Genomic DNA, 27,524 nt, shown 5'->3' on the forward strand with positions numbered 1-27,524 from the left:
CTGTACCCTGGGGCCCATCGCTCCGGGAACCGCTTTCCCTGAGCAACTTCCACGAGCGTTCAAGGCCTTAGAGGCAACAGGCCCCCAGGCTGGTGCGTTGGGGGCGCCGGGTTCCGTCTGGGGTGGCTCCCCCTGTGCGGCCCAGTGTTCCTTTTACACGGGAGTCATTTCCCTTTCAAATCATTATTTGGAAATAATGGTGGATTCACAGGGAGTTGGAAAAATAGTGCCGAGGGGTCCCAAGTAGCCTTCGCCCCTTTTCCCCGATGGGGGGAGGGCGGGGCGCTATGCTCTAGCATCCAATCCAGGAAACGGACATCGGTATCACCCACAGACTGCACTCAGATTTCTCACTGAGATGTACTCCTCTGTGCGTGCGTCATTTTATTCAATTTTAGCAGGAGCACATTTGGGTAACCACCACCACCAGTCAGGTTCTGGAACTGTTTCACGGTCGCTAGAAGGAGCCCGCTTTATCGTCCCACCCATCGGGCCCCACCCCCTCCCCCGACCCAGGAGCTCTTTGTACCCTGAAGGCTGCTGGCTCAGGGCATGGTTGGGGGGGGGGGGGGTTGATCTTGCTTGCACCTGACCGTGCTCACCCCTTTGCTTAGGCCCCCAGCGAGATCAGGCTGCAGGCAGTTTCTAGCAGCCCCAGCAGGCTGGCTTTCCATGTGCTGGGTCAGCCCCGCACGTCTGGAGTCTCTCTCCTTTTACCCTCTGCTCGCGAATTGCTCTTTCCTTCCTTTGTACCCAGCAATCTTTCAGTAAGTCTCTTCCAAACTTTGCGCACCTAGGACAAAATATACATTTAGACGGTGAGGCGAACCGGTTGTTCCCATGTCTTCTCCATTTATTATCTATTTATTTATTTATTATTTTTTTTAATGTTTATTTATTTTTGAGAGAGAGAGAGAGAGAAAGGCACAGAGAGAGGGAGACACAGATCCTGAAGCAGGCTCCAGGCTTCGAGCTGTCAGCACAGAGCCTGACGCAGGGTTCGAACCCTCAAACTGAGAGATCATGACCTGAGCCCAAGTCGGATGCTCAATGGACTGAGCCAGCCAGGCGCCTTTCCATTTATTATTTAGATTCTTCCCCCCACCCCGCCCCCTTCCAGAACCGGTTCAAGCCCTGTGGGTGGCTCCCTGTCCCCTGCTCTCTGGGTCCCGAGTTCACCTCTCTGGGGCGCTCACAGCTGAATTGGCTGAGGATGTAATTCCTAGATCACCGTCTTTTCTCTCTAAAAAATACACATATGCTTCATCTTCCGGCTTATGGTGCCACCGAGGAGAAGTTTGATGCCAGGCTTACTTCCCTCCCTCTCGTACCTTATTTTTTTCTGCTCGTACAGTTTTGTGTTTATTCTTATCCTTGAATGATTTCACCAAGACACCTCTAAGCCAATTAATTTTGCCTGGCAGGAGACTCGGTGGAACTTCTTTTTTTTTTAAAGTTTATTTATGTTGAGAGAAACAGAGAGAGCCAGCAGGGGAGGGGCAGAGAGGGAGAGAGAGAGAGAATCCCAAGCAGTCTCCACACTGTTTTAGCCTGGCTCGAACTCACGAACCATGAGATCGCGACCCGAGCCGAAATCGAGAGTCAGACACTTTGGGCACCTGGGTGGCTCAGTTGGTTAAGTGTCCAACTTGGGCTCAGGGCATGATATCTCACAGGTTGTGAGTTCAAGCCCCGTGTCGGGCTCTGTGCTGATAGCTTCGAGCCTGGAGCCTGGAGCCTGCTTCAGACTCTGCATCTACCTCTCTCTCTGCCCTTCCCCTGCTCGTGCTGTGTCTTTGTCTCTCAAAAATAAATAAACATTAAAAAAAAAAGGGTCAGATGCTTAATTGACTGAACCACCCAGGCACCCCTTGGTGGGACTTTTTTGTACTAAAGACCCAATTCTTTCATTAGCCCAGGGAGGAAGATTTACCCTGTTGGCCTTTTGACTATGGTGCCTCCTCTACAGGGATCATTTTCTTCTTCTGAAAGGCGTGTTACTTTCAGGGCCCATCTATCCGTGTTCCCCGTGGCTCCACACGTGACGGCCACAGCAAGGGGTGGCGCGGTTGCCCCGAGGGGCTCCTGTCCGGGTTGGAGAGTTGATGGGGCAGAGCCTCGCGATGTCCTCAGCCTCAGCCTGTGCTGTTCCCACTCTGCCAGGGGTCACTGTGTAGGACACTGAGCTCGTGTCCACCAGACAGCTGAGAACGTTCTCCGGTTTGATGTTGGGTGCCACGATGGTGCCCGGGTTTGCCACCCCTGAGGAGGGTGCCAGTTTCATGCACAAAGAGGACTGGAGGCAGTTCGGGAAGGCACTTCGCTGCTGGGTCGTGAGACTTCTTTTCTGAGCAAACCCTCTCCTTCTGTCTTGGTCACAACTGCCTTCATTACACCTTACGGGGACTGACTGGGGAGGCGACATGCTCCCTGGAGCCATTCACACCCAGGGCGGGCTGTAATCAGGACACAATAATAAAACACCAACAACAGGCTTCACAGAGCTGCAAGAAAACCAAAACAACCAAACCTGAGTTTGCGTGTAAAAAGAGTTCACAAAGTAAACATTTTAGGCCACTAGCTAGCAGGAGTCAATAAAATATTAGCATTTAAGAATAAGGGGGAGGGGCGCCTGGGTGGCTCAATCCCTTAAGCCTCCAACTTAGGCTCAGGTCATGGTCTCACCGTTGGGGAGTTCGAGCCCTGCTGTGCTGACAGCTCAGAGCCTGGAGCCTGCTTCAGGTTCTGTGTCTCCCTCTCTCTCTCTGCCTCTCCCCACCCCCCACCCCCCACCTCTCAAAAATAAATAAATAAATAAATATAAAAAAAAATAGAAGAAGAGGGAAAAGCAAATAAATGCTGGGAAGAAAGAATAAAAATGAGGCTGCCCTCAGGGTTTTCTTTTACAAGATCAAAAGTCTAATAAGAACGGAACAGGTTCTACGGTGGGGGGAGAACGTTGTCAAATTCTTCACGTGCGAAAAGACATTCACATGAATAAAAAGTACCCCATGTACACCTCCTGTGAGTCGCTCCTCTCAAATCATCCCCAGGGACTTCCTGCCGATGCAGACAGATGAATCCAGGGTGGAGAAGTCCGGTATGAATGGACTCCCACCGGGACACCAGTGATACATGGAGGGTTGAGTCTGAAAGAGGGTCGAAAACATAGACATAAAAAGTATTCTCATACATAAAAATATACAATCTAAAAAGAATAGCTTGACAATAACAAGCTGGGTCTAATTCCCGGATTATATGGACTGCCATGGGGCTGGGGGAAATTGGGTGACGGTCATCCAGAGAGTAACCTGAAGGCAGCGGGCAGATGAACAAACTTGACCCAACACTGACTTAGTGCAGTGAGGGTCAGGTTTGCGGGGGCTCTGTCATTCTTTCCTAAAGCTACTCGGATTTCCTCCTTAGCATTGCTGCTCAATCAGATACCTTAGGGGGTCCCGCTTTGATTTTTCCATGTATGGGACCCAAATAAAATTGAAGAGTCTTATGACTGGTCTCGCACAATATTTTATTCAAAAGATATGTAGGTCCAACATAGCAAGAGCATTGGAAATAAATGTGGATGAAAGGACACGGTGGCAGGCAGGCTTCTGAGATGGCTCCGAAGGACCCCTGTTTTTCGGTGTTTGTGTCCGGGTGTGGTCCCCTCCCCTGGAATGCGGCAGGACTCAGTGACTTGCTTCTCATGGTAGAATATGGCAAAGGTGATTTGGGATGTCACTCACATGATGACATTACAAAAGCCAGTGACTTTGCCTTGTGGCAGATTCTATTACCTTATGGGCTGGCATGCTTTGACCAAGCAAGTTGCCGCATAGGAGGGCCCACAGAGCCAAAACTGAGGGTGGCCTCCAGCCACCGGCCAGTGAGGTCCTGACCCTAGGAACTCAACCCTGCTGACAACCACGTGCGCTTGGAAGCAGGGCCTTCCCCCGTCCAGCCTTCAGATGAGACCCCAGCCTCTGCTTGTACCTTGACAGCAGAGAACCCACCTCAACTGTGCTTAGGTTCCCGACCTGCAGGAACCATGAGATCAAAGTACGTGCTGTTTTTAGCAGTTATGTTCTGACATAATTTCCGACACGGCAATAGATAACTGAGAGGAATGGTTGAACTCAGAAAAAAGTCCAAAAGATGCTGTCTACCTGTCTCACGACGGCCTTACTCACGGCGGCATCCCTGTGCACCCGGCTCCCCTCATACACCCCTACCATCTCTCCGGAGCCTCCCCCTCCCATTTTCCACATTTGTTCTCCTGTGACTGGCTCTGGGTCCTTTGGAATATAAATCTATTCAGCTTTTCTAGGCTTCTCTCCTTTTTTCACTCCCCATGAGCCCCAGGAGCTGAGTAGATGAAACACGTTTCCCTCGTGGGCGAGACAGGGGAGGAGGTCACGATGCTTAAGAATCGGTGGTGTTTCCTGCCACTTTGCTTTTCCTGTGACACCTTATTCATTCTTCTTTTGAAGTCCTTACACTCATGGTGGCAGTAAGGACAGAAGCACCGAAGCTAATGTCACCCAAGCACTGTGCTGAGCTGCTGTGGGCTCGTCCCGTGTAATGCTGACCATCCACAGGCCGAGGCTGCTTGAGCCTTGTGTCAAGCTTGGTTTTTCCTGACTCCAAGCCTTTGCTTTTGTTTTGTTTTGTTTTGTTTTTCTACCACACAGTCTTCATCTCCCTGGAGGCTTGATTATTATTTCTTTTTAAGTTCATCTATTGATTGAGAGAGAAAGAGAGAGAGAGAGAGTGCACATGAGCCAGGGAGGGGCAGAGAGAGAGAACGAGACAGAGAATCCCAAGCAGGCACCACACTGTCAGTGCAGAGCCTGACGCCGGGCTCCAACTCACAAACCAGGAGATCATGACTGGAGCCGAAATCAAGAGTCGGATGCTTAACCGACTGAGCCACCAGGTGCCCTTCCCTAGAAATTTGATTGTATAAACAAGCGTTTCTCGGCGTGTTGACTTGAATTCCTCTTGACGTTGAACTTTTCGTTATTAAAGACAAGTATTTCTCTTGGTTTGCCTGAACTTTTGACTTCCTGGCCTGTGGTATGATGTTTGAGCTTTCCTGATGTGTTTGCCAACCCCACGATTTTTGAGACGAATAGCACAGTGAATGGAGGGTCTGCGTTACAAGAAATCACCCCCTTCAAATATGGTTATTACACACTGTGGGGTGCCCTTGCTGTCATTTTACTGGTGGATTCTATTAGAGAAGTTCTATCCACATCACGGGCCGTCATTTTCTTGACTTTGCTTTCCAACTCCTAGCCCAGAGTTCCATGAATTTAAAGAAATACACTCTGAGTTAAAGAGAAAATAAAGAGATGGTCCTAGACTTGAAACTCACACTTTTAAGCATCAAACTCCAGTGCCCTCCAAATGGGTGGGAAGCCCGTGTCTCTGTCATGTGAACCCCAAATACTGCAGATTGGATCCCTGGAAAGAAGCAGTATCCGAGAGGCAGTTCTGGTGAGGCTTCAACACCATACACTTGGATGCCATGGTTGTATAACGTTTTCCGTTGCATTCTAGTTTCGGAGTGACGCAATCATATTTCCCAAGTTGTATGTGAAACTCCAAATCCCATTTGTTGGGGGTTGTCATGGATAAATCCATCACTTGTAACTTTCGGGGCATGGTAAACCATCGACAAACTTACTTTTCCTCAAGTTCAGTAGTGGCTCTCTCATCGATTCCGAGAGACTGAGGCTTCAGACATCCCCTGTCTGCCAGTGCCGTTGGGTGATGGGGAGCAGGTGTGCAGAGCAGACCAGAGCTCAGGAGCTGGATTCTAGCTGCTCTTCAACAGCAGAAACCTTTCCACAGAGGCCACCTTCTAGAACCTTCTAGGACCTTCTAGGACCTTGGAGGCGTGAATGGGGCGAAGGCAGTGCTGCTCCCACCGATGTGTGTGTGTGTGTGTGTGTGTGTGTGTGGCGTTCCTCAGCCCCTCTTAGCTGGGAGGGAGGCCCCCAGGACGCCCTTTGAAAACCACACTCTAGACTCGGCTGTTGAGTGAAGCCTTGAACACCCGGACATTGTCCCTATTTCATCTCCGCAGTAAGAGTCAGGCAGGCCACGTAGGACCAGGGTGCCGGGAGAGGAACACCAATCACTTCCTTATCCAGGAAGGGGTTCAGAAACTGTGACGCGAGGGGGAAGAAACAGCCAAAGTTTCTCATCCGTATTCATTATGTGATTGTTGACTTTCCTTTCCTTTGATCTTTGATTGGTTATTTATCTCCGATTGGTGATGTTAGTGGGGACCGCTTCAGCAGTCCTGCCTGCCCCACAAAGCCCTTCTTCTTCACGCCCTTATTCTTGCAGTTATCATACCTGCCCCTGTCTGCTAGTTTTCTTCTGAGAGATTGAAACAGGCCCCAAGTCAGCCATCGCCCACCCTCCCTCCCGTTTGCTCCTCTGGAGGGGAGGTCCACACCGGTTGTCTCCACCGGTGTCTACATGCTCTCTCAACCCACATCGCTGAAACTGCCATTGTTATGGCCACTGCTTATCCTGTTTATTAAGTGTATTTTGAAGACGGCACAAGCAATGTATTTACTTTTGGTAAATATAAAAAGTAAAAAAAATAAAACGAATGACTATCCTACCCTCCCCCCACGTTAGCATATAGTGATTAGCATTTCGGTGTATTTACTCCCGGGTGCCTTCTACACACCATCTGTAAGGCATTTACATTCCCTACGGAGACAGATGCCTTTCCTGCAGGTGCTGAGCCGCCTTCATAAGGAGGCCAGGAGGGTGAAGGACCCACTGCGGCCTGGTGGTTCATCCGAGAGCCGGTCCGTGAAGCTGTGTCTCTTAACCACCAGGATTCCTCGCCGCCTGCTTTCTTTCTTTCTTCCCGCCCCCCCCCCCCCCGCACTTGGAACAAATCATAATAATTTCTCCATGTCATTAAATTATACCCCCTTAATGGCACCACCCTGTTACTTTTTTTGGGTGGAATGTTCTAGTAATGGAAATTCAGGTTGTTTCTGATCGCCCCTATTAGAAAGAACTCTGCGATCAACAGCTTTTCAGTACAACTTTTTGTGTTTCTGACTCTCCCTTTTATCTAGGGTCTCCAAAGCTGGTTCCCTGGGGTGACAGTATTTAAATGCCTTGCTACTTTACTGCCAAGTTGCTTTGAAGGCGGTAAAAGGGTTTTCACCCCACCCAGTCGTCTGGAATTGTCTGTCTCATCACCATCCTCCCACCATCAAATATTATCATCTGAAAACACCTCCTTGTGGAGTTTCACTGTTATGGGCCTTTTATGGCTTTTATGAGAAAGGAAGATTAGTCTGTTTTCACGTTTTTTAGCAATTTGTGCTCCCTCTTTGATGGATTTGGATTTCAGCCCTTAGCCCATTTTTTTCTACCGGGTTTTCTATTGATACGAGCCTATTTTCCTTAGCACCAGTGCATGGGCTGGGTTCTCCCTGGTGTGACTTTTCTTCCTTCCTCCCCTCCTGGCTGTCAGCCTATCCAGTTCACTCCCCCTTTCCCAGGGTTCCTGGGTGTGGGGGCCTTGGATACCCTCCTTTCACTCTCCAGGCTCTCCCCCCGGGTGTCTCTTCTGCCCTTTCCCTGTGGCCCTCTGCCCTGTAGCCCCTTCTGCTAATGCCTGGCTCCTCTCTCCCCCACGCCCTAACCCCTGACCCCGTTCAGGATGATCACCCAGAGCACCTGTGACATAAGATGTCGTGAAGAAAGTCTAAACTCATAATCAATCGACTTGAGCATCAGCTCGCCTCAGAAGAGCAGGTGGAAACGAATATCTCATGTAGGCATTGGACGTGCCAGGACAGGGCCGCCCCCTGCACATCTTACGTGACTTGCCTGTGTCTTGTTTGACTGAAATGTGATTAAAAAGCAAAAATACACCTTTTCCCATTGCAGCAAAAAAAAAAAAAAAAAAAAAAAAGCAGTTTTTCATTGCGGGGCAAATGAAATCATTTCTTGACCATTGGTGCCCTACTTAGAAGCAATTTGCTGTATGGGGATCACAGTAAATACCTTGCAGGATTGATCTGTGGTTTTACGATAATGTATGTAAAGTACCAATTAATACTCCGAGCCTCTCTTTCAAATGTCTGGGGAGAGAAGTAAAAGAAACGCTCATTGTTTTAAACAGCCTGTACCAGCTGTTCTGAGTGGGTTTCAAAGAAGCTTCCAGTCTCTGTGGGGTGGGAGGCTTTTGAGGCTGCCTGGGAGGGGCCGTTGGGCCAGAGACAGCAGGAACACCGGCTGGGCGGTGGGTCCAGACCTTTCCACACCCAGGGAAGGCTGTGCGAAAGCAGGAGGAGGATTTAGGGGTCAGCAGGGGGTGTTATTTATTCGTTTAAATTTTTCGCTCAATACATATTTGTACAGATCACCTCTGTGTGCCTTGCCGGGTCCTGGGCATATAATGCTGAACAAGACAGATCTGGTCCAGGAGCCAAACAGATCATTAAACGAATCAGGGGTTCCGGCAGCTGGGTGGGGAGTAGGGGTGCTACAGGAGTCACCGGGGCGTGCCTCTGCCTGGGGGTCACACGGCACCTCCCCACAGAAGTGGTGCAGACGTGAGGCCCCGAGGTTGAGCAGACAGACAGACAGACAGACAGACAGACAGAGAGGGTCTGCAGAAGAAGGCTCCAGACAGAGGGTGGGGCCCCGGGGGCAGTTGTGGGCTCCTGGAGAGGCTAGTGACCGGGGAGGAGGTGGGACTTGCCCCTGGATGTGGTGTGGCCATCATGGGTGGCAGCTTCGTGCCAGAGGAGGACACTCAGGGAGACGGGGAAGGATGATGCTTTCGTTCTAGAAATGTGTTTGCTGTGTCTGCCAGACAACACAGGGAAGTGGAGGGAGTAGCCGTGGGTGTTTTTGTCTGCAACCTGGGCTCCGGGTCTGAGGGAGGCCCTGAAGGTCTGATGAGGGGGTTTGGGAGTAAGGAGAGCAGGGGCGGCCCCGGGATCCTCCCCAAGGCGGCTGAGGCTTCTCGGTCCCCTGGGCTGACGGTCTGCTCCCAGGCCCGAGAGGGAATTGCCAGGTATCCCTGGTCCCCAAGTGCCGGCCCCTCGTCCCAGAGCCACCTTAGACACACAGGCCCTTGGCCCCTGCTACCACGGGGAGGATCAAGGCCAAGATCCTTCTCAAAGTCTGGCCGCCTCCTCTGGCTGACACAAGCCATTGTTACTGTTTGTTCTTTATGGTTTTCCTACAAAGCCCCTAACTTGGAAGCAGCCACTGCGAACCTCCCAAGTGTGGTGGTCTGTGATGCGGGGCCCCGCCTCAGAGAGCAGCATCCAGGGGGGCCCTGCCCCAGGTGGGAGGGGCCGTGAAGACAGGAAGTCAAGCAGGTGCCAGAGGGGTGAGGGGGGGATGAGGCCAGAAGAGCAGGGCGGGGGTGCAGTGACTGGTGGGGGACCTGGGGCAGAGCAAGGGGCCCTCTGCAAAAGGGCCTGTGACAGGCTTTCCGCGAAGTCCTTTTGCTGTTTGCGACTCAAGCTAACCCCCCCTCCCCGCCCTGTTCTCCACAGAAAAGATGTCCTTCGAGGGTGCCAGGCTCAGCATGAGGAACAGAAGGAACGGCCTGCTGGACAGTACCCGGACCCTGTACTCCAGCACGTCCCGCAGCACGGACGTGTCCTACAGCGAAAGCGTGAGTCCAGGCGGTGCTGGGCCGTCTGAAGGCGTTGCTTTGGTCATTATGTTATTTGGGGACCCGTACTCCTTCTCTGAAAAGACCCTACCTCACCGTATAGTACGTTGTTCTGTGGGTTATGTTTTGTCAAACATGGAAGCATTTTCTCTTTTGTGCTGTTTTTGCAGCATTTTATTTTATTTTATTAAAAAAATTTTTTTTTTCAACATTTATTTATTTTTGAGAGACAGAGAGAGACAGAGCATAAGCAGGGGAAGGGCAGAGAGAGAGGGAGACACAGGATCCGAAGCAGGCTCCAGGCTCCGAGCTGTCAGCACAGAGCCCGACGCCGGGCTCGAACCCACGAACCGCGAGATCGTGACCCGAGCCGAAGTCGGACGCTCAACCGACTGAGCCACCCAGGCGCCCCAACGGCATCCTTATTTTATTTTATTTTTTAAATGTTTATTTATTTTTGCGAGAAAGAGAGAGAGAGAGCTTGCACAAGCGCCAGTCAGGAAGGGGCAGAGAGAGAAGGGGACAGAGGATCCCAAGCGGGCTCTCTGCTGACAGCCTTGAGCTGAGTTGGGGCTCAAACTCACAAACGGTGACATCATGACCTGAGTCTAAGTCGGACGCTCAGCCGACTGAGCCACCCAGATGCCCCTCCAGCGTCCTTGTTTGAAAGGTGGTAACCTTAATAAGTTGCGAAAAGATGCCTTTGTTAATGGACACTCTTGACATTTACGATGCTGCCCTGTTAACCCTCGTTTCATTCTTGGTGTTTCTGCTTCCAATCCTGTGGGCTCACCAGAAACGACTCTCGAATCTAAGTCCTTCCTTTCAAGTCCACGGCTGCATCTCTGTTCGGTTCTCATTTGTTCTTGCAACAGCTTCTAGCTGGTGTCCGGGGCACCCGTGTCTCCCGTTCTAACCCCGCGTCCACGCTGTCCTGAGGTCATAGGGACTCGCCAGTCCTTGCTTCCTGGGACCAGCAGGGGCCCTTCTGCGCTGTCCCCGGTGCTCCTGCTGGGGCAGGTTCCACTGGCTTCGTGCCCACCCTCCGGGCAGATCGAATGTGCTCGCTGGTCCGGAAATAAAGACGACACTGCAGTCTGATACCAACGGTCCCCCTGGACTGGGATGTTGGAAGTCAGGATGGTGGCTTGCTGTGGGAAAGAGGACGGAAGAGGGATGGGGAAGGCTGCTCCGGTGCCGGGCCCATCAGTGTGCGGGTCTGACCGGTGGTTACACGGGGCTGGCTTTGTGAGCTACCAGGGAGCTCTGAACGAACAAACAAGGGGGCAAAAACACCCACCCCCCGGGCCCCCGCGTATTTAAGGCAGTGCTGGCTCTCAGGCACTCCTCCTGCCTACTTGTCCATCCCCGACACAGAGCCCCCCCCGCGCCCCCTACATTTTGCCCCTGGCCTCACCTTAGCCCTGGCCCTGCAGAAACAAACGGTGGGCGAAGACGAGGGGGCCTGTCCCCCAGCCTCAGGCAATGAGAGACCTCCGGGGAAGGCGGGGAAGGCCGTTACCCATCTCACTCTGGGTTTGGATGGGGCTTTGATGCCTCTGGGCGATGGACCAAGGCTGACGGTGGGACAAGGCCACTCCATGGCTCCCAAGGGATTTCTGGACGGCTTTTCTGGTCACACCTTCAGCAGCGCTGGCAGCCCCCTGGGTAGGACTTCTGAGACCACCCAAGGACGCCGCAGTTCTAGAAAGCCCTGTTTGCGCCCCTCAAGAGCACACACTTTTGGGGGCACTCAGGTGGCTCAGTCGGTTAAGCAGCCAACTTCGCTCAGTTTGAGCCCCTTGTTGGGCTCTGTGCCGACAGCTCGGAGCCTGGAGCCTGCTTCGGATCCTGTGTCTTCCTCTCTCTCTCTCTGTCTCTCAAAAGTAAATAAACAAACATTAAAAAAAAAAAAGGAACACACCCTTCTGCAAAGTGCATTTTTAGCAACAGAGGGAATTTTTAGCAACAGAGCCGTGTTCACACCACTGACCCTCAACGACCACTGATTTCGCTGGCTTCTACATCTGTTGAATCTTCTTTGTTTGTGGTTAAGCAGATTTAGAATTAGTTAAGAGGTTAGAAAATATTATCAGGGAGGAAGGGCATCAAAGCCTTTCAAAAATTATGCATTCAGATGAGGGTAGGAATCATCGTTGCTTTCCGTATTCTTAGTGTCTGTGGACAAGAATGTGTAAGTGTAAATTTCCAGCTTAAGGAAGAGTAATAAAATGAACACTCTTGTGCCGGCCACCAGCTTAGGGAACAGAGTATCACCAGGACTTTGGAGGGCCCCCACCTGCCTCCATGTTGTCCCCTGTCTCCTGCCAGAGGTGACTGCAATCCTGAATTTTCTATGACCCATTCCTTCCTTCCTATATATATATATATATATATCCCTAAACAATGTATTATTTACTTTTATCTGTTGTTGACATATATGAAATTCTACAAGTATTCATGGGGAAACTTGTTTTTTTCTTCCTCATTATATTTTCGAGATTCATCTGTGTCGATTCCTTTCACTGCCGTCCAACAATCCATTGTGTTCATCCGGCCTACGGGGAACATTTGGGTTTCTGCGTTTTGCTATTAGGAGCAATGCCACGTGAACATTTTGGGGTGTGTGAGCTGGGGCTCCCTGGGAAACGTGCTTAGGGTGAAGCTGGGTGGGTGAAGGGTGGACACCTCTCCATCATGAGGTCTGGTTTAAGATCCGGGGTTTGTGGGATAACTTTCGTTCGAAGGGCCGGGAAGAGGAGGTGTGTGGTCCCTGTTTCTCTGATGTCTCAGAAGGAAGGGGGGCCGGGAGCAAGGGGCCGACTGCTGGGCGCACCGTGGACTTCATGCCAAGAGGCTGCCTGTCCCCCCCATGCGTGCGCAGCTGGTGGCCGCCCCGCTGTCGGGGATGAGGAGTCACGGCTGGCTTTGGTGCCAGCAGCCTGACTTGGGAAGCCAGACTTGCACCACCTTGTCTGAGAACGGCACCTGCCAGCACCCTGCCCCCTGCACCCAAACCTGAGGGTTTGGACTGCCGGCCCCACCTCCCCAGGGCAAGACAGCCCCCCCCCCCCCTCCCCGAAGGCTGACCACCGTGGCCAGGCATTCTCAGCCTGTGGGCTCACGTTTCGTGGGACAGACCTACCTCTCTCTCCAACCCGGGGCGCTTTCTAGGGGCGTGATTTGCCGGCCACGGTAGACCATTTTCCAGAGTGGTCGCGCCAATGTGCTCACCCACCCCTAGGGGGCGCGAGGCCCCACTGCCTTCCCCTTCATCACTCTCCGCGTCAGTTGCCTTTTTGATTTTTCCAACCTGGTTCCCCCGGGGAAGTGAGAAGTCACGGCGGTTTCGCTTCACGTTCGCCTCATTACCGATGCCGGTGAGCCTCTCTTCACACGTGCACGGGTTATCCGTGCGTCCTTTTTTATTCGCTCTGTGCTCACATCTTTTGCCATTTTCCCCGTAGGTTGTCTGTCCTGTTGTTCGTGATTTGAAGTCCTTTATATATAGTCTCTCTACCAATTGCGTAGGTTGCAATTCTGGCCTTCCACTTGAAGAGTGTAGTGGTTTCTTCTTTTTAAAATTTTAAAAATTATTTATTTATTTAATGTTTATTAAAAAAACTTTATTTTATTTTTTAGTTTTTAAAATTTACATCCAAATTAGGTGCAACAATGATTTCAGGAGTGGATTCCTTAGTGCCCCTGACCTATTTAGCCCATCCCCCCCCCCACAACCCCTCCCGTAACCCTCAGTTTGTTCTCCATATTTAGGAGTCTCTTCTGCTTTGTCCCCCTCCCTGTTTTTATATTATTTTTGCTTCCCTTCCCTTAGGTTCATCTGTTTTGTCTCTTAAAGTCCTCATAGGAGTGAAGTCATATGATATTTATCTTTCTCTGACTAATTTCACTTAGCATAATACCCTCCAGTTCCATCCACGTAGTTGCCAATGGCAAGATTTCATTCTTTCTGATTGCCGAGTAATACTCCATTGTATCTATATTCCACATCTTCTTTATCCATTCGTCCATCGGTGGCCATTTGGGCTCTTTCCATCCTTTGGCTATTGTGGATAGTGCTGCTATAAACATGGGGGTGCATGTGTCCCTTCGAAACAGCACACCTGTATCCCTCGGATAAATGCCTAGTAGTGCAATTGCTGGGTCGTAGGGTAGTTCTATTTTTAGGTTTTTTTTTTTTTTTTTTTTTTTTGAGGAACCTCCATACTGTTTTCCAGAGTGGCTGCACCAGCTTGCATTCCCATAAAAAAAATTTTTTTTTTTAATGTTTATTCTTGAGAGAGAGAGAGAGACAGAGTGTGAATGGGAAGGGGCAGAAAGCGGCAGACAGTGAATCCAAAGTGCTGAGCCATCAGCACAGAGCCCGACGCAGGGCTCGGGCTCAGGAACCACGAGATCACGACCTGAGCCGAAGTCGGACGCTTCACCGACTGAGCCACCGACTGAGCCACCGACTGTGCCCCAGAAGTACAGTGTTTTCCAATGTATTTTTCATCTCTTTCCATATAGTTTGCTTTCCCATCTGAAGGGAAGCTTTGGGTGTATAAAAAATTGTGGTTGTTTCTCAGAATGAGGTTCCGGATATGCCTTACCACCTTGCCCATGGGGGAGAAAATACAAGCCCAGAAGGAATCTCTGAAATATGTCTTCTTTAGAAAAGCAAGTGTAAGAGGACAGAGAATCTGCTTTGATACATTATTTATGGTAAACTATCAACAAATGCATACATTCCCTTGGTAGTCCTAGAGACGGGAAAACATAATTTGTATGTGTATCATGACATTTATTACAAGATAACTCCAAGTTGACTTTTAGAAAAATTCGCATTTATATAAAATTAAATTTATAAAATTTAAATGTATGCCTCTTTTAAAAACCGTCGTGTACTCTAAGAGCATGGATGGACGCTGGGTGCTATGAATACGTGGTAAATTCTTAAAGCCTTTGAAGTAGGTTTAGATCATCTTTCGTATTTGTTAATAACAGCAGTGTGTTCGAATAAATTAGTGATATGCTGTCCAACGTTCTTTCTCCAAAGGACTTGGTGAATTTTATTCAAGCAAATTTTAAGAAACGGGAATGTGTCTTCTTTACCAAAGATTCCAAAGCCACGTAAGTATCTATTTCCCCTCCGTTTTTGCTTCCGGGTTGGAAAATAAATTATTAACAACCATTACAACAAACAAACAAATGCTCACTAGTTCATTATTAAAGTTGTTTTCATCTTGCGATTCTCAGAAATGGTGTGCGAGCAGGAAGAATTTGGCAAGTAGCTCGGACTTGGTCCCTCGAGCGGGTCCCCAGGGTGGTAGCATTTCGTTTTGTATTTTTAGCTTTGGCAATAGTTGGTAGAGGCTCTAAGAGAGGCTGTCGCCCCCTTCGGTGTTCCCATGAGCCTGGGAGCCCACCTGAGTGGCCGCAGCAATGAAGGGTGTTGTGTTGTAGCTGTTGGCAGGTGACCCCGGGCACGAGCACACGTGGCCATCCGATCGACTCCTCCGTGAGGCTGTTGATGTAGGGCCTTCCCATCCAATCGGGGGTTCATCCGCTCCGAGTCTCGAGTGTTTTGTACCATCAAGGCTGGGTTTCCAAACACGGGGAGCAGCCCCCAGCGGCTCTGAATGCAGGAGGAGGTCCTCGATGAATGTTAGTTAATGAGGGAGGGAGTGAATGAGCGGACCCCTGATCTTTCCCATAGAAGATGTACCCGGACCCAAAGAGACATTTTTCGTGCCGCCCACCTCTCATCCTGTCCCTCTGCCTTTCCTCTGTTGCCCGCTGCTGAGAGAAGAAAGAATCTAACTCTTCATTGGTTAGATAGTTGCTGCTGTCGTTTATAATTAAAGCACTGACCTTCTGCGGAACAGAATCAGCGAACAGAGGAAGGATGTAAGAACAAGTAAAAAGCAGGTTCATTGGAACCAGCCCCGCATCCCACCTTGGCTCGGCTGCCTGCTCACCGCGTGACCTTGAGCCAATTATCCTTTTTTTCTGCACCGAATTCTCTGATGCTAAAACGCTAGCAAAGAATTCCTCATGGGTTGTGGTAAGGATTCAATGCTGTGACGCATAAAGGATTCAATGCTGTGATGCCTCAGGGCATAAAAGGTTCTTCATAAATGTGTTTTCTTGCTTCGTGTGAGTGAGAAAAGGAACATCAGAAAAACTAAGAATCTCTGTTTTGCCACTGGTGAAAACATATTCCTCGTGAGTCATTTTGATGGGGTGTAAACCTCATGAGTCAGCTCTTTATTCCCTGAATGTTTCAATGAAAGATTTTGCTGTTAATATATTTGTTTGATGGGTAGAAAATACAATTTGGATTCATTCATTCACTCAACAAATATTTATTGGGAACCTGCTATATCGCAAGGACTTAACATACTTGATCGCTAATTCTACAACCCCCCTCACCCCACCCCTTCAAGGTGGCTGCTATCATTTGACAGACAAGGCACATGAGCCCCGAGAGTTCAGTATTTTGCCCAAGGTCCTATGGCCAGTGGGAGATGGATGAAGGACTGAACCCAGGTTTTCTGATTCCTAGCTTGTGTGTTCTTTTTATCCCCTGCTCCCACCCTTTCTAAGAACGACACTGGCTCAGACAGACTGTATTCCTCAACAGTTTCTTAGGTGCAGAAGTCCAGTCTAATTGGCTTAAGTCAAAGGGATAGTAATGGGACCTTTCGGCTGAAAAGCACAGCCAGAGCCCGAGCTTAATAGCACCAAGACTCTGTCTCTTTTCCACCTGTCGTTTCTATTGTCCTCTGGGGGAGCAGCCTCTTAACAAATGGTGTCAAAACGATCACCATATGTCACAGGTTATCAGCTTACCATTTTGCCAGTGGGGGAAAGAGGGCCTCATTCTTAGCAATTCCACCAAAAATTCTGGACTGATGTCCATGGTTCCTTTTGCCCTGGCTTGGGCCATGTGCCCACCTCTAAACTCATCCCTGGGGCTGGGGAATGGGATGTGTTGATGGGCCAGGCTTGGGTATCGTGTCCACATGGACCCAGGGTGGAGAGGGATGGTTCTTCAAAGGAAGATCAGGGTGTTCCTACCAGCAGACCAGGAAATGGATGTCACACGGAGAAACCTGTAGTTGCCTACGTTAGAGTGCTTGATGACAGCTTGAATCTTGCAGGAAACGAAGGGGAGCAGTCCCCACCTTCAGCAACACAAGCTGAAGACCAGAACGCCTCAGGGTATTCTGATTCCCTTCTCCTAAGGGCACAAGGTTGTAGACGAAGGTCAAGACCTTAGACTCTTTGAACTTCCCCATCTCTCCATAGATGGTGGGAATACTCTGTGTCATCCAAAGTACCCATCGGACAGGGAAATCAAATGAAGGGACTATTGATATTGATACCCTGAATTTGCTTGCTTCCCCCTCAAACTAACACAGGCTGTCCAAGTCTCCCCAGAGAATTCCTGGGGTTGCTCGTATGTGCTATGCCCAGACTAGTCAAGTCTCTCCACTTTCTTGACTAGTCACTGGAGAGTGAGCCCCAACCTTTGCACCCACTGCTGAGGACCCTCTGAAATGTTGCTGCCCCGCTTCCGGGTTGCCTCCTGGCACTTCCGAGACTGTGAGACCCCGATCTGGGTTTGTTCTCTTCAGTTCGCATTGCCTTGGCCATGCTGCATTCTAGGTAGAAGTAAGGAGAACTCTACCTTCTCTGTAGCTGCTCTGTGCAATGGAACTTTCCGCCACGATAGACATGCCCTATATCTGCACTGCCCATTGCGGTAGTCACTAGCCACAGGTGGCTATTGAGCATTTGAAATGTGGCTAGTACGGTCAAAGAATTGAATTTCTTTAGTTTTGATCTGAATTAATTTAAACATAAAATTACATCGCCGCGCATGGCTAATGGCTGCCTTATTGACCGAGTCGCTCTATAGGTTTCAGACTTGGTCCTAGAGGTAGAACTAGGGTCCTGATGTTCTCCCATCTGCCCCACGCCCCCTCTCCGTCACCCCTATCCCTCCTGCAGGTATCTGTGCTCCTAATGCCTTTCTGGCCTCCTCTCCATTTGTAAACCAATTCATGCAAATTCCTGTGTAGAGGACTACCAGCCTGCAGACCATCAAAATGGAGCCAGACAACTCTCTCAGCCAAGGTCACCTGAGGCACACACCTCCCCATAGAAGGGAAAAGGGCTTAAGAGTCTGTCTTCAGCTGTAGCCAGGACAGGTGAGGCAGGGACTTCTCCCCCCCTCCCCCATCCTGCACTGACCTTCGGTGGGTGTGGACAGACCCCAACAGATAGCAAGATGGTAACAGCTAAAGGGAAAGGAGAGGAAGTCAACTTGGACCCTAGTGGGGAGGACTCTGAGACCACTGGGGGGCAGCCTTGACTCAAGAAGTGCCCTGGGACTTAGTAAGAAAAGCACCGAGGAAACCGGGGTCAATTCACTTTTTTTTTGGCCCGACTGCATGATGCCCAGAGAACTGTTCCAAACTGTTCCAAGGCACCATTGCTGCGTGACTTTGGATCCAGGCTTTACTTCGATTTTTACAGCCCAAGAAAATACTGAAAGTCTGGCATATATTTTGAGCACAGATAATTTCCATCCTCTACCGTAAGGAAGACTCTCAGTTACAAGGAACTCACGCCAGCTTAACCTAAAAGGGTTGGTTTACCGTTGGAAACAGTCATGTCACCCCGAACCCAAGGAAAGGCTTGTCTCAATCCGACCGCGTGGATGGGGTTGAGGAACAGGGACAGCTTCGCTGGGGTCCACATCACATGCACACTCTCCAGCAGGGACCGCACTGAAGTATCACCATTAGGAGATCGAGCAGCATGGGAAGATTCCTGCTGGGATGCGTCTGTTCCTCATTAGGGACAGTCTTTGTTGTGTGGCTTTGGCAGTTACCCTGGGCTCCCCGTAGTTCAGGAAGGTCTCCATTAGCAGAGTGAGTCATTTCAAGTCACACGGTTGAGGCCAATTGCTTCCCGGTAGTAGAATCTTGGTCCCTATTAGAATCTGTCTGCTTCTGGAGCGATCGTAAAACCTCCTCCCCAAACTGGTTTCTGCTCCATCGAACTTTTAGAAGGTGTCACAGAAAAACAAGACCACTGTTGTCATTTTGTACAGTTGAGATGGGATCTACTGCCACAGAGTGTTTTTAGAATTATTTCTACATTTTGCCATCTGTTAAATAAAGTCATCAGTGAGGAAGACCTTGATAATATTGCCCGTCCTCCTGTGACAGCCATGTGACAGTTGTGTATGCTTAAGCCCATCTTCCAGAAGGCAAAAAATACCTAGTTTACAAAAATCACTGAAGAATGATTAAGATACAGATGATTTACAGGAGACTAATCAATGTATCCATTTACTCATTTATTCCTTCATCGTTTGGAGGATATTTGCCGGATGCCCTTATGTGCCAAGAAAGAGAATATAAAATAAACCCTAACAGGTTTTCTCAGGCTTGTATACCTTTATTTGACCCAGCCTGCCCAGGGAATCCTTGCTTCAGAGTCACTATGTATGGTTGCCCAGGTTGTGCACTGCACAAATGTGCTAGGCGTCACAGGCTCGTGTCTGCCAGAGGGGCATCTTTTCTAGCAGGTTGGTGATTAGGGTGACTGCATACTTTGAGACTTGGAACACTGATAGCACGATGGAGGCTCTGACCCTCCCAGGGCTTGAACAGCAGATATAAAGTGGCATTTTCCTGGGCAGATCGGGACATTTGGTCTCTCACTGGTGGTGGCTCTGTCTTGCTCCATTATCCCTTTCTTCCCCTCTCTGGAGAAGGAGAGCTCTGCCCCTCTGGCTTATTTCAGTGGCCAAACATGGGTCTCCCTTTGCCAGTCTCCAGCCTCTTGGGACAGAACTCTGTCCTGCTTCTCCACTGGTCGTGGCTCCTTTGAATTCCCAGCGCCCTCCCGAATCTTGTCCAAAGACTGATGGGAGAAAGAATAGGGGCAGCCCAGTGGGTGGGGCAGGAGAAGGGTGAGCGGTGCCTCACTGGGGAGCGTTGCTTTGGCCGCGTTGACATTTTTGTCGTGGTGGTCAGGCCGCCACATAGCCCTGGCTACAGGAGCCAAGGAGTCATCGCATTTGTTTATAGATTTTATTTTAACTGCTTTTTTCTTCTTTTTCTGGTGTCACCACGTCTGCTATTCCTTGATTTGCTCGTATGGCCCCGCCGCAGCCTGAAGGTCCCTCGACAGAGTGTGCGCCACTGTTTCCGACCCTCTCGAGCAAGGGGGGGAGAAGGACTGTGCTGGAGTAGAGGAGGGGTCCGCTTACTCTGTGCCGCCCCTCACAGCCAGGCTGGCTGTTCCCGAGAGGTCCCCCAGACCGGAGAGCAGGCTTCCCATCCCGTGATTCCCTGGGTGCAGTGAGCTCGACCCAGGCCTGACTCAGGGCGGACTTTCAATCCTTTACCTCTTACTGCCTATTTTTTTCATCCTCCTCCAACTTTGTATGGTCACACGTGTCACTGAGCAAACACGTACATGTTAGTTCCCTTGCACTTTTCATGGGAAGCAATAGTGTTCATGTGTTGCTCAGCTTGTCCTTGTCCAGCCCAAGTGTGGAAAGTCTCCCAAGCAGGTGACGTCCAGTGTAGACGGGATGGTCTCTCTAAACTCTGGGTCACTTTGAGCCCCGGCCAGGGGCCCCCTGCCTCCCGGGAGAAGGGCTCACCTCACCTCGGAAAGTCTGGTGCTGCCTCAGAGGCCCGCCTCAGAGCTCCCGCGCGTTGTGAACCACGCAGGAAGGTCAGTCGTGGTCTTCAGCCTTCCGAGGCTTAATCCTGTAATAACCTCATGGCTGTTTATGCAGAGACAACTCCCTGAGGGCACTCCTCTACCCTAGCTCGCGATCTGGAGCCCGCTTTTTGGTGGATGGATAGCAGACGACAGGACTAAGCCACCAAGATGGTTTGTAAACAGTCACCCGAGATGATGACTATAGTCTGGAAATAAGACTCGATGGTCAGATCTCTTTGTGCGTTTATTTAAGCTAATCTTGTGCGGTTTCCTCTAAAAACATGATGAACCCCGTCAAGGAGGCTTAACGAGATCTGTTCCTTCCTCTCGGTATCATTCCGCTCAGGGAAAACGTGTGTAAGTGTGGCTATGCCCAGAGCCAGCACGTGGAAGGCACCCAGATCAACCCAAATGAGAAATGGAATTACAAGAAACACACCAAGGAATTTCCAACGGACGCCTTTGGGGATATTCAGTTTGAGACTCTGGGGAAGAAAGGGAAGGTAAGAGACGGTTCTCTGCTTTAGCTGGTTCATATACTAACACAACCAGGGAGGCACCTGGTAACCTTGTAACACAATCCTTGGAGGTACCTTGAATTGTCTAACAGTGTGGAGGCAGGAGGGGACGGGCAGTCAATCCCGAAACGATTGCAGGAAAAGATAAACCTTGTGAAAGTCAAAAAGCCGTGATCACCTTATGTGCGACTGGAAAACTCAGCTGGTGACCGGCTGTCCCTCAGAGGCCCTTCCCCGGGGCACACGGCAGGCGACCTCGGAACATCCACGTGGACCCCCCGCTGCTGCTGAAGGCCGGTGACCATTTTTGGGAGTTGTCTCGTTTAGTTTAGCGCGTGGCATTCTTGAGAAGACATATGGCCCCGAATAGGGTGCCCTGTCCCTCTACACACCCACATGTCAGGCTCTTACAGGGGTGTCACCGCAAGGTTTGAGGCCGGAAAGTGGTACCCTGGGTCTTCTGTGTCCATGGCAGTACCCTCCGTAGGCAGCCTGGAGCCTGGGTCTGGATGCCTCAACCCCCCTCCCCACCCCAGCCCCGTGGTCGCAGCCCCAGAAGGTGACCCACACTGCTGTCTCTCCCAGGGCCCCTGCTCCAGGATGGGTCACTGCCAGCTCTCGTGTGTGCACGGCTGGCTCCCCTGTGTCAGTCTTGGGCCGTGGTCTGCAGTCAGCCCTAGTGCTGGAAGATTCCCTAACATGTAAACCCCACGTGCTCTGCTTCAGACGCTTCACAGGCGCCCCACAGCTTGTGGGATAAATTCCCAGGTTCTCCAGCCGGCCCGGGGGGCCCTCGGTGGCGCCCCCATCCCCTAGGCACCCCCCCCCCCCAGCCTAGTGCTTTTCTTACACTTCCCCGCCGGGCCCCCTTAGCTGCCTCGCCCCTCCCCACAGGAGCAGGTGGCTGTGGCGACAGGTGCGCTGACCCTGCCGCCTTCCCCCTTCCCCGCAGTATATCCGGTTGTCCTGCGACACGGACGCGGAGACCCTCTATGAGCTGCTGACCCAGCACTGGCACCTGAAAACGCCCAACCTTGTCATTTCCGTGACCGGAGGCGCCAAGAACTTCGCCTTGAAGCCGCGCATGCGCAAGATCTTCAGCCGCCTCATCTACATCGCGCAGTCGAAAGGTGCGGGGTCCCCGCGCGGGGACGGGGACAGCGCGTCGTGGGGTTCCGCCCTGGGCTGGGCGACCCAACGAAATCCCCCAATGCAGTTCATGCGCAGAACCTAGAGGCTCTAGCAGCACACGGTTAATCGCGATCTATTTAAAAGCGAGGTCCTCAAGTGAGTGGGCAGACAGGGGGCTCTGGCAGGTGGTGGGGGGCGGGGGTCCCAAAGCAAACATCGCCGAGGGGCCTCCCCGTGGGTGCTTTTGTTTCCTTGAGTCAGCTCAGGTTTTCATTGTGTTGTTTCTGCATGGAAAATTTTACCCAGAACACTCTGGCGCGTCAAACAGGAAAGTTTGATTTCTTTGCTCTTTAATTTTGAGACCAGCGATGCGCTTTTGGGACCAGTGGTTAAGGCCTGGCAGGTGGTGGGCGCCAGGTAAGTGTTTAATTGAGACCAGGACAAATAGCTGTGGCTTTGTTACGTGAAATATGCGGCTTTAGTACCTCCTTTCTTTGTCACTTTTTATTATGAAAAATTTCAAACCTACAGAAGAGTTGGAAGAATAACATAATGAATGTCTGTACATCCTTCCCTTAGAATGACCACTTGGTAACATTTTCTCACATTTTTCATATGGTTTTTCAAAAACAGTCACACCAGGGGCGCCTGGGTGGCTCGGTCGGTTAAGCTTCCTACTTGGGCTCAGGTCATGATCTCACGGTTCGTGGGTTCGAGCCCCGCGTCGGGCTCTGTGCCGACAGCTTAAGAGTCCGAAGCCTGCTTTGGATTGTGCGTCTCCCTCTCTGCTCCTCCCCTGCTAGTGCTCTGTCTCACTCTTTCTCTCAAGAATAAGCATTAAAAAGCCCCCCAAAACAGTCACATATTATTCTTAAAGAATCATTTGCGAGTATACATTGCAGGCATCACGACCTTTAGCCCCTACGTATGTCAGCACGAATCTCTCAAGAACAAGGGTGTTCTCTCCCGTAACCCGGTACAATTTTCAAACCTGAGGAAGCCAGCTGCCCAATACTGTTATCTAAAAAACAGTCCTTATTTTAATTAATTATTCCAATATTATCCTTTTGAGAAAAAAACCGAAAACACCTTTTTTCCCCCTCAGTGGACTCCATTGAATTTAGCTTTTCATGTCAAAGCAAACTGAAAGGCTTTTGTTCATCTGGGATTGTTATCTAGAGTTTCTTGGTCTTTCAGGACATTTTGAAGAACACAGGCACATTGTTTTTACAGACTGTTCCGTCATTCGATTTGATGCTTCCTCATGATTAGGTTCAGTTTATCAAAGCCTAATATTTTAGGAACTTCTTTATTAAAACTGGGGGTTGATGGGGGGGTGGGGGAGAGGGGAAAATGGGGGATGGGCATTGAGGGGGGCACTTGCTGGGATGAGCACTGGGTGTTGCAGGTCAGCCATGAATCATGGGAATCTACCCCCCAAACCAGGAGCATTCTGTATACGCTGTATGTTAGCCAACTTGACAATAAACTATATTAAAAAAAAATTAGTTAACTGGGAGAGCTAAGGACACATGCCTTCTTTTATTTTAGTTTTAAAAGTTTATTTATTTATTTTGAGAGAGAGAGAGAGAGAGAGAGAGAGAGAGCGAGCATGACCGGGGGAGGGGCAGAGAGAGAAAGAGCAGGGGAGGGGCAGAGAGAGAGAGAGAGAGAGAGAATCCCAAGCAGGCTCCATGTGTCCGTGCAGAGCCCAATGTGGGGCTCAAACACACAAACCAGGAGATCATGACCTGAGCCAAAGCCAAGAGTGGGATGCTTAACCCACTGAGCCACCCAGGCGCCCCCGCACGTCTTGTTTTAGGTAAGAGTTTTTCTTTCAACATCAAGAGGAAACTGGGCCGTTGTCCTCATTTGTTCTCAATTTCCTGACCCCCCAGGGGGAGCTACAGCAGGTGTTTACTCCGGTACGAAACGGAGCAGGTCACTTTCCTTACTACTAAGTCCTGAACACACGTCATTCATTCAGAATGCTTATTGAGCGCCTACTGTGTGTCAGGAATCGGTGTCGGTGCTGGGACTACAGCACCGAAATGGACACAAGTCTCTGGCCTGAGAACCTCCAGGGAGGTGAAGGGGTGGGGGGCCCGGGCTGCACATGGACAGTCTCGTCCTCTGCGTTGGCCGCGTGGAGGCTGCTCTACTTGCCATTGCCTGGGTTGAAAGGGGGAGGTTGATGATGAAAATCTGTCTCGAGGAAGGAGACTGGGTGCCGAGGGTCTGGAGTTCACATCCTCTGAGAAATGGCTGCAGGAACCGGGTATGACAGTCCTAAGGACCATGCTGCATTTACCTAAAAATATGGGAAGGACTTTTATGTGAAAGGCGACTAAACTCGTTCCTTTTCGCGAAAGACAGTAGTACAATGAGAGAACGGAGACAGGGGGCGCCTGGGTGGCTCAGTGGGTTAAGCATCCGAATTTGGCTCCGTTCGTGATCTCACGGTTCGTGAGTTCGAGCCCCGTGTCAGGCTCTGTGTGGACAGCTCAGAGCCTGGATGGAGCCTGCCTCAGATTCTGTCTCCCTCTCTCTCTGCCCCTCCCCCGCTCGTGTTCTGTCTCTGTCGCTCTCTCTCTCTCAAAAATAAAAATAAACATTAAAAAAAGAGAGAGAATGGAGACAAATAGTGAACAAAGGGACCTTCTAACAACTGGGGGCAAAGTGAGCCTTCCATCACCAGAGCTAATCAAGAGATGCCAGTGCCCATCCTCAGGCTGGATTCCTTCATGGCTAGCACGTTAGACCACGGTCACTTCGGACTTTAGGTTCGGTCATTGTGCCAAATAATATTTTATAAGTATTTTCTGCATTTCTTAAAAAACCAAAGCAGGACGAATGTGCAAAGCACTTGACATTGTGAAGATCACCAAATATAAACCGTAAAATACCAGTGTGCAAAGTTGTGTAATTATGAAGTAAAGCTAAATTGTCGGCCCTAGGCTCATAGCACTGGGGTAGGAGTCCGAGAGAAGAGAACTCTGCTTTCCATGGCGGCATTGCCTCCCCTGCTCGCAGGCTCAGGCCCGGCATTTATTATCCATAATAAGATTTACCTGAGAAGCTGGTTAAGGATGTAGATTCCCTCGGCCCCTTCCATTCCTCCCGGAGACGCTGATGCTTAAGATCTAGAGCGATTCCCAGAATCTGTGTCTTTTTAAAAGCAGGATCTCCTAGAAACGCCTCCTGAGACCCTCTTTTCCTTCTTCTCCATACGGTCGGCCCTTGGCAAGGCCCATTATAAGGTGTGGCTGGCAGTGCTGGGCCCTGGTGCTCGCAGGGTGGAGGCTTCTTTGGGGGTGTGTGGCCACAGGACAAGAACGATACTCAGAGCCAGCTGAGCATTTATCTGCTCTCTTCCCTCGTTGACAGGTGCTTGGATTCTCACTGGAGGCACCCATTATGGCCTGATGAAGTACATCGGGGAGGTGGTGAGAGACAACACCATCAGCAGGAATTCAGAGGAGAACATCGTAGCCATTGGCATAGCGGCTTGGGGCATGGTCTCCAACAGGGACACCCTCCTCAGGAATTGTGACGCTGAGGTATGGAACAGGAGGAGGTCTGTGAGGTCACGCCGTGGCCTGGGGCTCTGGCCTGCACACTGGGGCTCTGTGATGGAGCTAGCTTATGGGGAGGTCGGCCTTATAAGGAGCACCCTTGGGACCGACAATTAAAAACAAAGAGGACACGATCAAGGAATTCCTGAGAAGGAGTTACCAATGGATGCGTCTTGTTGATTAAAATTTCTGCCTGGCAATATCGTGTTAAAGTCAGGCTCTTTATTCTTTATAGCTATGACCTGAGTCTGTCCCAGGAGGGCTTAAGCTCTGGCCACCATACCCTTATTGCTTGGCTACATTCACAGGAATTGAAATCAATGCTGTGAACCCTGGTTAATTTGGGATTAAGAGGGCTGTGAATAGTTCTCCCCTCAGAGTTTCCTGAGGGCATATTTAGAGAGTAATCAATACACATTTCACGTTGTAAATGCAAGGTAGACCTATGAGGTTTTGTATCAAGCATGGAATTTTGAAAACAGCATTTCTAGTGAGTTGAAAACCTCCTCAAGCAACAGGTGATGTCTGTCTAGAAGCTTTGGGCCAGATGTTCAGAAATCCCAGTTTAATCTCTACCTTCTCCCACTTGGGGCTCCTTAGAAGTTTAGGTGGAGTTTTAGAATTACTCTGGTTCTTTTTATTTTTGTTTAAATGATATTACATCTGTATTTTTGAGGTGTAGAAGGGACCGAGAAAAGCGAGGAGCCATTCCGGAGAATCTTCCAGGAGGCAGCCTGGTGGGGTGGCTGGAGGATGCGCTTTGCACACAGAGTAGACTTTTTCTAGCTACAGAGTCTTGAGCGAGTTCTCTTCGAATTTTTATAATAATAACCTTGTATTATTTTATAATAATAACCTTGTATGGGACGGAATAATTGTGCAAAGTCAATGGTAGCTTTTATTTGTTATTGCTGGACACGCAGCCAGGGAAGGCAAAATCATCTCACATCAAATGCCAACTTCAGGATGAGTGTCGCCTGGTAGAATTCTGAGGACAGTGGGCAGGCTGTGTGGGAAAGATCGCATTGCTTGTCTCTCAGCCATGTTTGTCCTGGGCATCAGCTTCGTGTTGGAGAATCACCACTGTCGTGGTGGATATATTCTATATATGAATTCAAAAAATCACAAGAGCAACCCCATAAAGTAGGTACTTTATGTACCAACTACCAATCCCCCTGGATTGGAACAACGACCACAAAAGACTTCAGTATTTCCCTCATGGCAGTTTATGAGGCCCATCCTCTATCAACAAGTAAAATGTGACATGAGTATGTAAAGATTGAACAGAGAGTTCCAATCACTTGGGAAGCAAGAAACAAACTAGCAACACCTTGCTAAATAACTATTGGGTCAAAAATGAGCTTTCAAAAAATATAATCGCAAGTCACTTAGAAAGCAGTGGAAATGAAAATATTATATGCAAGGACTAACAATATATGGCCAAAGCTGCCCTCAGAGTGAAATGCATAGTCCTATACCTTTATTAGCAAAAATAAAGAAAATAATTCAATGATATTAATAATAATCTTCACAACACTGAAGCTAACTCAACAAGGAGTTAAGTGCTACTGTTACCTTCTCATTATAGATGAGAAGATTAAGGCATAGAGAAAGTAAGAAATTTTCTTTTTTTTACATGGCTAGTAAGTGGCAGAAACATGGTTCACGGCCTTTTAACCACCATCGTGTTCAAATTAATGGGTTTGAAAAATGACACTCTAACACAACTTAAGAGGAGCAGGAATAAAAAAAATATTTGATTGGAACTAAATTAGAAAGGAAAAAAGAGGAAGAATAGAAATATTCTTTATTCCCCGAAATCATTTTAACAATTTAATTTAAGGAATAAATAAAACCGAG

The 27,524-nt window shown here is 49.7% G+C and overlaps 1 protein-coding gene and 1 long non-coding RNA gene across 3 annotated transcripts in view; one reads left to right on the plus strand and one right to left on the minus strand.

The window, feature by feature from the left end:
* Positions 1-374: 374 nt before the first annotated feature.
* On the minus strand, positions 375-25,581 carry LOC122241067. Of its 2 annotated transcripts, none has more exons than XR_006221013.1 (4): positions 25,161-25,581; positions 3,009-3,149; positions 1,934-2,504; positions 375-793 (listed from the first exon to the last, which is right to left on the minus strand). It is a non-coding gene; the product is annotated as an uncharacterized LOC122241067 (long non-coding RNA). The 2 variants fall into 2 exon arrangements; XR_006221014.1 differs by lacking the exon at positions 25,161-25,581 and adding an exon at positions 6,710-6,800.
* The window catches only part of TRPM8 (transient receptor potential cation channel subfamily M member 8), an 81,278-nt gene continuing 63,319 nt past the window's right edge, over positions 9,566-27,524 (plus strand). Inside the window, exons 1-5 of the mRNA XM_042995728.1 lie at positions 9,566-9,682; positions 14,742-14,815; positions 20,787-20,943; positions 21,911-22,088; positions 25,477-25,649. Coding sequence (XP_042851662.1) covers positions 9,566-9,682; positions 14,742-14,815; positions 20,787-20,943; positions 21,911-22,088; positions 25,477-25,649 — 699 coding nt within the window. The remainder of the gene's footprint in view (positions 9,683-14,741; positions 14,816-20,786; positions 20,944-21,910; positions 22,089-25,476; positions 25,650-27,524) is intronic.

The sequence above is a fragment of the Panthera tigris genome, chromosome C1 (genome assembly GCF_018350195.1).
Source record: "Panthera tigris isolate Pti1 chromosome C1, P.tigris_Pti1_mat1.1, whole genome shotgun sequence".
Taxonomy (NCBI): domain Eukaryota; kingdom Metazoa; phylum Chordata; class Mammalia; order Carnivora; family Felidae; genus Panthera; species Panthera tigris.